The following is a 10,407-nucleotide window of genomic DNA, read 5'->3' on the forward strand; positions in this document are numbered from 1 at the left end:
TAGCACCAGCCCAGAACTACAACTAGGCTGTTGATGGAAAATCAACAGTGATTGAGTGTGTGTGTGTGTCTGTTGGAATACTGATTGATTTTTGTGTGTGTGTGTGTGTGTGTGTGTGATGGAATACTGATTGATTTATATTGTGTGTGTGTGTTTTCCGGAGGGTTGAGGAGGGGGAGGGAAAGATGGACAGAGGGCTGGGAAATTGCAGAGACTTGGTAACCATGGTAACTGTTGAACTGATATGACCTCATGCCTGCCTGTGTTGGCAACCCCCGCCTCGCACACGCACGTCTTGGGCTGTGATTGGACAACAGCTGACGGTGCCTGGGCTGTGATTGGACAACAGCTGACAGTGCCTGGGCTGTGATTGGACAACAGCTGACGGTGCCTGGGCTGGCTTTGTGCTGCAGTCCTACCCGCACCTCCCTCAATGTGCACCTCCCTCAATGTGCACCTCCCTCAATGTGCACCTCCCTCAATGTACACCTCCCTCCTTGTTCTAACGATACACACCTCCCTCCTTTCTCCTCGTTAACGACGATACACACCTCCTTCCTTGTTCTCCTAACGGTGCACACTCCCTCCTTTACTCCTCCTAACGATGCACACTCCCTCCTTTACTCCTAACGATGCACACCTCCCTCCTTTACTCCTCCTAACGATGCACACCTCCCTCCTTTACTCCTCCTAACGATGCACACCTCCCTTTACTTCTTTCTCCTCCTGACGATGCCCACCTCCTACCTGGTTCTCCTCCTAACAATGCCCACCTCCCTCCTCGTCATAACGATGCCACGCCCGCACTCCTTTTCTCCTCCTTAACTAACGATGCACAACAACAACATCCATCCTCTGTCTCCTCCCTCGTTCTCCTCCTAACGATGCACAACTCCCTCTCTTTGTCTTACCCTCCCTCTTTCTCTCCCTTTCTCCCTCTCTCTCTCTCTCGACACGGTGCATTCTCCTCTCTCTCCCCTCTCTGTGAAGCCTGGGAGGAGGAGCGGGTGTTGCGGGCGAGGGCGCGGCAGGTCAGGGTCCGGGCTAAACTTGTTCCCCCCCAGAGTGCGGCGCCACGCCTGCTCTCTGGACGAGCAGGTCGCAGCCTGGAACCAGTCCTGTCAGGTAGGTTTAGTGGAGCGCTCCGGGGGGGAGCAAATTTCGCGTCGCGCGCAAGTTTCTATTTTTCTTCTTTTGTTTATTTCAGTTTTATTTTTTATTTTTTAGTTGTTAGTTAGTTGGGGGGGGGGGGGGGGGGAGGAGGAGTAGGAGAGGTGGAATGAGGAGGAGGTGGAGGAGGAGATAAACGACATCTGTCGTTTGTTGGAGGTTTTTTTTCTGGTTGTGTTTGTGTTGTTTTTGGTGGTGTGTTGCCCGTCGCTCGCTTTAGCGTCACCGTCATTCCTCGCAGTTTGCCATTGGTTCTTCGTTTCGGGTTCATTTGTGTTGCTGACAGTGGAACGGCATGTTCACATGTGCACTCTGACCCCACGACCCCACCCACCCCACGACCCCCACCCCTACCATCAGCCCCACCCCACTCTCACATGTCCATTTTTCCTCTACACAGGGAACCATCCGCAGTCATTCCTACAGAGAACCTACAGATGGCGCTGTTCATCTCCTCTACCCATTCATGTTGACTGCAGTCCCCCCCCCCCCCCCCACTCCCGTTGTCCATGCATTTCCTATGTGTATATGTGGGTGTGCAGAGCGAGTATCACAGTATTTCAGATACATTTCTCTAACGGCCTATTGCAAATATGTGTGTGTGTGTGTGTGTGTGTGTGTGTGTGTGTGCGTGTGTGCATGTGCGTGTGTGTGTGTGTGTGTGTGTGTGTGCACGCGGCGTCTGTCCTCAGGTGAAGGTTGCCATCCTGAAGTACATCGAGACGTTGACGCTGCAGATGGACGCTCCAGACTTCGTCAACTCCAGCGAGACTCGCCTGGCCGTCTCGCGCATCATCACCTGGACCGCGGAGAAGAGCTCGGACGTCCGGAAGGTACGACCTCAGATACAACTGAAACTGTTATCCCCGGGAACCCGACTCTGGATAAGCGGTTGAAGATGGATGGATGGAAGTCTTGTAGTCTAATGTAATATTCAGTGGTGGAAAGTAACAAAGTACATTTACTTAAGTAATGTACTTAAGTACAATTTTGAGGTATTTGTACTTTACTTGAGTATTTCCAATTTCCAATACTTTTACTTCTACTCCACTACATCTCAGACGCAAATATTGTACTTTTACTCCACTACAATTATTTGAAAACTTTACTTACTAGTTACTTCTCAGATATAAATTATGATATTATGATACATACATTAACCACTTTAGCCCTATTTTATACATAGGCCATTTGAAAATAGCAGATCTACAAGCTCACAACGCGTCGCAATGCGACGCGTTGTGAGCTTGTAGATCGGCTATTTTCAAATATTTTAGTACTTTTACTTTTGGTACTTTAAGTACATTTTGATACCAATACTTTTGTACTTTTACTCAAGTGCATTTTTAATTCTGGACTTTTACTTGTAACAGAGTATTTCTATAATGCAGTATTGGTACTTTTACTTAAGTAAAGAATTTGAGTACTTTTTCCACCACTGGCCTAATATTCCCTCCATGCAGGCGGCCCAGTCAGTGCTGATCGCCCTGTTCCAGCTCAACACCCCAGAGTTCACCATGCTGCTGGCAGCACTGCCCAAGACCTTCCAGGACGGAGCCACCAAGCTGCTACAGAACCACCTGAGGAACACCGGCAACGCAGCACAGGTCAGGAGGTCACCACAACATGCAACATCCTGTGCACACACACAGTCACACACAAGTTAGAATAATCCAGGTAATGGCACTCAGGCATGTTAACGAGGGGCGTCAGTGGCTCAGGGGGTAGGGTGGCTGGTAGAGCGGCCCGGATGGGAAGCGCAAGGTTCCTTTGTTCGATCCCGGGCTCCTCCCAGAGTTGGTGTCGAAGTGTCCTTGAGCAAGACGGCGCTCAAGGGCAAATTGCTCCCGATGAGCAGGTTGGTGCCTTGCATGGTTTCCTCCGCCATCGGTGTGTGAATGTGTGTGTGAATGTGTGTGTGAATGGGTTAATGCACAATCTATGTAAAGCGCTTTGGATAAAAGCGCTATATAAATGCACCATTTACCATTTAACCACACGTTCTGGGGGAGAACATTCGGTGAAAATAACAGATCCGATCGGGTAACCTATTACTGGGGAAGATATAGAGTTCAGCTTATTTTTTCATTTTTTTAACACAGTTGTTATATGATGCGATCTAAGATTTCTCTATGTGGAATTTAAATAGAAAAAATGACTCTGTGAAGCATTGAGTGGGAGGCAAACACCTCTAGACTCCATGACTTCATCCCCGACGTCGGTTTTCCCCCCCGCTGGGATAGACCTGCCTAGACTGGCATGGGGGTGAGGCTTAATCGCCTCCGGACCGGCGTCGGGTGTTTCCGCTCATCCATGCACAGATGGGGCTCGACTCCTTAGTGCGACATGTGAGTGTGTGTGTGGCGCTGAGGAACAGACAGCAGACCATGTCATGCTGGAATGCCCGATGCATCGGGCTCCCAATGGGATGGCATGGCCTGCTGTCTGTGGATGACGATACGGTGACGTGGCTGCTGGAGGTGTGCCCAGAAATACATCCCAGGTGAAACCCCCCCCCCACCGCCCCCCCCCCCGGGGTGATAAAAGGATAGGCCCTCGGCTCAGTACCTGGGGGGAGCGGAGAGAAATCACCCAACCCAAACGACAGAGAGAGAGAGATGATGTTGACTGTATGTTGTTTCCTTTGTTTTCAGGCACCAATGGGCAGCCCTCTGACACGCCACACACCCCGCTCACCAGCCAGCTGGTCCAGCCCGCTCACCTCCCCCACCAACACCTCCCAGAACACCCCCTCACCAAGGTAACACACACACACACACACACACACACACACACACACACACACACACACACACACACACACACACACACACTGGGCTTTAGCCAAGCAGCTTTAGCCAGCTAGGCTGAGCACTCCAATGAACACAATCAGCCTTGTTAGCGGGTGGGAAGGAAGCCAGGAGGAGAGGCTGATCTCTGTCACTGCAGTAGAGACTCCTACAGGACGGACAGGGCTCCTAACCGAGAGTTAATTAGAGGAATAGCATGTTCCGCATGCCTTACATCCTGCCTGTGAAGCTCCTCACTGTCAGTCACACTGCCAGTGTGCCTGACAGTGACATTTTCTATCGAATATCTTAGTTACAATGAGACTGAGCTAACGGTTAAGTTTTGTTTCTCTGTGTGTTCATTTTGGGGAAAGTTGTCCAGCAGAAAACAGGGACTATGTCTCTGTCAGACCCTGTGTATTTCCAGGATAACAGAGATAACAGTCGCAGAAAGGTTGTTATTTTGACAGCGAAATGCCCCACAATATCAATCCATTTTTACACGTTTTATTTCGATTGTAACTGTCGTATAATCGCAGTATTACACTCGAGGGTGGCGTTACCGTGATTATTGGCACTTCAGTGACGCTTGCGGAACTCAGCTCTGCCTCGTTACAGACCGCATCACTGTCGTGCCAATAATCACGGTAACGCACACCTTCTCGTGTAATATTGCTTAAGTATGAAGTTATTTTCAATCTGTCCTAATGAAAACAGATATTCTCTCAAGCTTTTCCTCGTGACATGCTGTTGTACTGTTGTTTAGAACGGGATGGTTAATGTAACGGTGTTGTTTAGAACATGATGGTTAATGTAGCGGTGTTGTTTAGAACATGATGGTTAATGTAGCGGTGTTGTTTAGAACATGATGGTTAATGTAGCGGTGTTGTTTAGAACATGATGGTTAATGTAGCGGTGTTGTTTAGAACATGATGGTTAATGTAGCGGTGTTGTTTAGAACATGATGGTTAATGTAGCGGTGTTGTTTAGAACATGATGGTTAATGTAACGGTGTTGTTTAGAACATGATGGTTAATGTAACGGTGTTGTTTGGTGTGTTTCCAGTGCGTTCGACTACGACACAGAGAACATGAACTCGGAGGACATCTACAGCTCTCTGAAAGGAGTCACGGAGGCCATCCAGAACTTCAGCGTCCGCAGCCAAGAGGACATGAACGAGCCAATCAGGCGGCGGGAAGGAGAGGAGGTAAGGGGAGGGGGCCTGAGTTATGCTTGGTTGTGCGCCGTGTCACGGACCAAAAATAGCAGATCTACAAACTCGCAACGCGTCACGCCGCAACGCATTGTGAGCTTGTAGATCGGCAATTTTCGGCACACGTGACACCGGCACGCAAACTAAGTGAAATGGCCCTTTAATGCTTTCTAACAGCTGCTCCTGCATTCTTTAGCCAGCTTGGTTTTAATTACGACGACCGGCAGTTTGCACCCATGAAGGGTTAAGTGCAGGTTGTCCGCTCATTATCGCTATAATATTTGGTTTATTTTTAATATGCTGCAGCGTTATTTTACACCACTTGCCAAGCCGGGTGTCCGGTAGCTTTCCTGGCGTGTCAGATGGATAGCAGAGATAGTTGAGGGTGAGTTGGTCGACTGATTGATAAGGCAACAGATCCCGTCATGTTTTTACGGTCGCAGGCGATGGCAGCTAGTAAGAGGTTAAAATGTCAAGTGGCTTCTCCGGGGCTTTACAAATGCCAGCAGTGCAACACACACACACACACACACACACACACACACACGAGCCTTAGTTATGTCACTCAGACACCGGATCTATCCCGCCGAACCCCTCCATGGCGTGGGAACTGAGATATGTACAACACAACAACACGCGTGTGTCTGTAAACCGCTCGCAAACCGCTCGGGGCCTCAAATCAAGAACCGGGGCGATTTATCGCCCGACACAGATACAGGGAGCCAGTGAGCGAGAGCGTGGAACTCATGTACTTGTCAGCACGTTTTTTCCTCCGGGCTCGTTCAGAGCAAATTTATGACCCCACTTAAGTTGCTCTTACTTAAGTTCCCGGATGGAACCTTATTAAGGCACGGCACGATGGCCCCTGACATGGGGGGGGGGGGGGTTTGGAGGTGTTGACATTTTGCTGACATTTTCCTCCCCGGGGTGAGCCTGAAATCAAGCTAATCCCCCCTCTCTCTTCATACACACACGCAGACAGACACACACACACACGTCATCAACCGGCCAATCACACCACACTAGACTCATCAAGTTGCCAATGAGAGAATGGCGCTAGCTGGTCAACATAAACAGAGACACGCTGGTCTCAACTCCCAGCACTAACGCCACACAATAGCTTACTCCATTTTTCAGCTTTATATATTTTTTCCATAAATCAGTGCTATTGAACACCCTTTGTCTGTGTGTGTTGGTTAAAAAAATATTGAACCAATGAAAAGTATTAAAAAGTGCTCCTGACAAAACCAGCTAACTCCATTGGATCCTCAAACTTTCTGCTAAACCAGCTAACTCCACCAAAGGGGGGTGGAGTTAGCTGATTTCGCTGACTCCAGGCTCCACCCCCTTTTGACCTCCAACCTCATTGTGCGCTTGGACGTCCATTCAGCTGTTCTTATCAACGATGAACAAAACCTCCTAACTCCACTTTTTGTGTTTTTTTATATCCTGAAAATGTTACATTTTGGAGTTGCCAAACACTCTGTCTCGTTTTCACCTTTTCACGGGTGACTGCTGTGTGTAGTTAACACCAGTTAGAATTGTTGGGGCAGAAACCTCTTATCTCCTTATTCTAACTTATTGTGTGTTTTTTCGTAAACGAACGCCCTACTCGATCACACTACAGCGTCACACTAAAAGCATCAAAAGTAGCAGAATCCACAAGCTCTGCTACTTGAAACGTGTCGCTTCGCGCCGCGTTTCGAGCTTGTAGATCTGCTACTTTTGATGCTTTTTTAATTTGAATCCTGAAAAGTAACCGTTTTGGACATTCCACCCGACAGAGACGACATCATGCTACAGAACGACTGCACACAGACTGTGTGTTTTAGCTTTCTTCCGCTGCAAAAAAACACTTTTCCTCGACATTGCGTCAGTGTTTCGTGTCGCACACTACGGCGTGTCGCCATAGTGTTTAAAGGTCAGAGTTTTGTTCAGAGAGAGCTATAAGTGTGTCAGCTTGGGGTTAAAATAAGCCACTGATTGTCATGTTGGTTTTAGTGGTTTTGAAAAGGTTACTTGCAGCATGCGACTTGGTCTTCAAGCCTGGGGTGTTGTTGTTGCATCACTGCTACCACAATGCATCCTATGATAGTACAGGCCTTTCTCAAACAAAAAGTCTCCATGCCAAGGACCACCAAATGGCCATATCCTCTGGCCATCCTTTGAAACTCCTGCTCCTGACAAATAACCAAAAGTATGAAAAAAAAAACTAAAACTAACACGAAAATAATTCAAACTAAACTAAAACTAAGCGTTCTCACAAAAATAGAAACTAAATAAAAAACTAGCAAACCCGCTCTAAAAACTAACTAAAACTAACTGAATTAGAAAAATAATTGTCAAAACTAACTAAAACTAAACTATGAAAAAAATCTAAAACTATCATAACCTTCTGGGGGGGTAGGGGATGGTCTCCTCTATCCACCGGAACAAAAACGTTGTAACCGTGATCGGCCATTTTGTTGCTATCGCACGTTGAATATGGCTCGTTTTCACAAAAAAAAAGAAGAAATACACTAGATGTGTTTTTCTACAAATCCTAACACAGGAGTGGACGGAAGTGACTTTTTTTTTTGAGTCAAGGGATCATTCCTAAGTTGCGTTAGAGCGCCCTCTTGTGGAATTTTCCACCAAAGAAATTTAAATTACGTCAATGGCAGTCAACGGTTGGATTTGAAATGACGTAGATCTTCGTCAATGGCAGGCAATGCACATTACCTGCCAAGAACGCAGATTATTATTTTTTTAATTCCACAAGAGGGCGCTCTAACACAATTTAGGAATGATCCCCCGACGCTCAGAGAAGGAATAGACGGATTTGACGTCATCCCAAAAAGACGTCACTTCCGTCCGCTCCAACGTTAGGATGTGTAGAACAACACTTCTAGCTCAGATTCTTTTATTTTTGTTGTTGATGAAAACCAGCCAGGCGATAGCTCCAAAATGGCCGGTCGCGGTAGAAATGTTATTGTTCCAGTGGATAGACGGGACCCTCCACCATCCCACGGACACTCTTTGTTTTCATCGTGGCTTCCACGGCTATTCAAAAAAGATCGTCCCTCTAAGGTAATATAAACGCTGGCATGGGAATATAAAACAATGTTTTAATCTCAGGCAGTCAATGTGTTAAGATGTCATTATTGTTAAGACCTGAAGACGCATCTGTGTCATTTTTAGATTTGAGCTAAAAAAAGGCATTATTTTACACTTTGGCTATTCAAAAATAGCAGATCTACAAGCTCATTGCCGCGCTACGAGCTTGTAGATCTGCTATTTTTGAAAAATCGTGAAAATGTGTGCAAATCTTTGAATATATATATAGTTCCTTAAAGCGAACATTTTTAACTCAAATTTTTCCTTCTGGGGGTCCCTGGAACAACATTTTGGGTGGTCCTTGACATGAAAAAAGTTTGAGAACCACTGATATTATAGCAACATAATTAAAAAATCCCCTAGAAGCAAAGATTTTAGTTAAAAACGTTTGTTTAAAAAAATACATATATTCAAAGATTTGCACATACATGTATACATATTCAAAAATAGCAGATCTACAAGCTCATGGCACGGCACTCGGTGCCGCGCCATGAGCTTGTATATCTGCTATTTTTGAATAGCCCAAAGAAATCTAAAAATGACACAGATGCGTTCCAGGTCTTAAAGGGTTAATATCATGTATTTATCTCTTCCAGGGTGGCAGCGGGACGGACGGGAGGTCGGACGCGGTGGACGGCGGGCGCATGGCGCTGGACAACAAGACGTCGCTCCTCAACACTCCCCTGCTCTCCTCCAGCCCCCGGGGGTCCCGGGACCACTTCTCGGACTCTCCGTTCAAACACAGCATCAAAGACAGCAGCCCGGACCACCCGGAGCAGCTCTCCGATGGTACACACACACTCATTTATACTCGTATACACACACATCATCCGTATAAAGAGATAACATTCTTGTGGTTACAAATACAAAGTCCTACATCATCCGTATAAAGAGATAACATTCTTGTGGTTACAAATACAAAGTCCTATCTGGAATCATTCTTCTTCTGCACTGTAATTTTACTCCTGTTTTTATGTTTTGTTTTTTGTCCTTTTATGAACTAGAAAAAGAGGAAAGATCCGAGCGCTCAAAAAATACTTTGATTTTACACCCTCTCCTCCGTTATTTTATGAGTGCCCGGATCTTTCCTCTTTTTCAAGTTTTGTTTCCCGTTGATCCTAGAAGCACCAATCTACGTTCTTAAAGGAGGAGTTCACCCAAAAAATGGCTTATTTTCTATCAATTATACACCCCATGAAGCCTTGATTTCATGGATTTATTTTAGTTTTTGTGGCATTCCTAAGACAATAATTTGATGACCGTGTGTATTTCCGGTAGGAGACACAAATCATCTACTTTGTGTCTCCTACCGGATACATTAGCCGGTAGGAGACGGGAATCAAATTATTAGCTTAGGAATGCGACAAAAACAAAAAAGAATCCAGGGTGTGCAATTGATAGAAAATAAGATTTTTTTTGGGTGAACTCCTCCTTTAACTCATTGAGTGCTATTCATGTGTTTCACCACGTGTTTCACGTATTTTACCGCTATGGTGCAACGTGCCAATCACGTGTTTCGCGTGTTTTACCGCTATGGTGCAACGTGCCAATCACGTGTTTCACGTCAGTGAGTTAACTCCACTTTTATCTCCATTGAGCACCTGGTTGAGCTCTGTTTCTCTCCTTTTAATAAGTGTTTATTTTTACTCTGTGTCTTGGTGTCTTGATACCTAACGTTTTATGTAAAGCATTTGAATCGCCTTGCTGTTGAAATGTGCTGTAAAAAATACATTTGCCTTGCCTTGATTTACTCGAAAATAGCTGATCTACAAGTTCTCAACGTGCGTTGTGAGCTTATAGATGGTTGATTGTCAGTTGTCAGTGTGCCACACCCGCGCACATTGCGCACAGCTTCTGAAACGTACGACTCAGGCTTTAGAAACACAGTTATGAGTTCTAATATATAATATGGTCGGTTCTTACACTCGGTGCGATCTCCCCTCTGGCTTCCTCCTCCCCCTCCACCTAACAGACAGAGGCCTGGACCAATCGGAGCTGGTGGCCGAGCTGCTGAAGGAGCTGTCCAATCACAACGAGCGTGTGGAGGAGAGGAAGGCGGCGCTGTGTGAGCTGCTGAAGCTGATCCGTGAGAACACCCTGCAGGTCTGGGACGAGCACTTCAAGACCATCCTGCTGCTG

General features: G+C 46.4%; 1 protein-coding gene across 12 annotated transcripts in view; it reads left to right on the forward strand.

The window, feature by feature from the left end:
- Positions 1-10,407, forward strand: part of clasp2 (cytoplasmic linker associated protein 2) — a 139,867-nt gene that overhangs the window by 123,080 nt on the left and 6,380 nt on the right. For all 12 annotated transcript variants that reach the window (XM_080441464.1, XM_080441469.1, XM_080441470.1 and 9 more), the window contains 6 exons: positions 1,863-2,003; positions 2,634-2,777; positions 3,825-3,931; positions 5,025-5,166; positions 8,865-9,057; positions 10,241-10,407. The exon at positions 10,241-10,407 is cut by the window's right edge and continues 27 nt beyond it. In XM_080441464.1, coding sequence (XP_080297590.1) covers positions 1,863-2,003; positions 2,634-2,777; positions 3,825-3,931; positions 5,025-5,166; positions 8,865-9,057; positions 10,241-10,407 — 894 coding nt within the window. The remainder of the gene's footprint in view (positions 1-1,862; positions 2,004-2,633; positions 2,778-3,824; positions 3,932-5,024; positions 5,167-8,864; positions 9,058-10,240) is intronic.

Source organism: Gymnoscopelus braueri (assembly GCF_963280865.1).
Source record: "Gymnoscopelus braueri genome assembly, chromosome: 11".
Lineage (NCBI taxonomy): Eukaryota > Metazoa > Chordata > Actinopteri > Myctophiformes > Myctophidae > Gymnoscopelus > Gymnoscopelus braueri.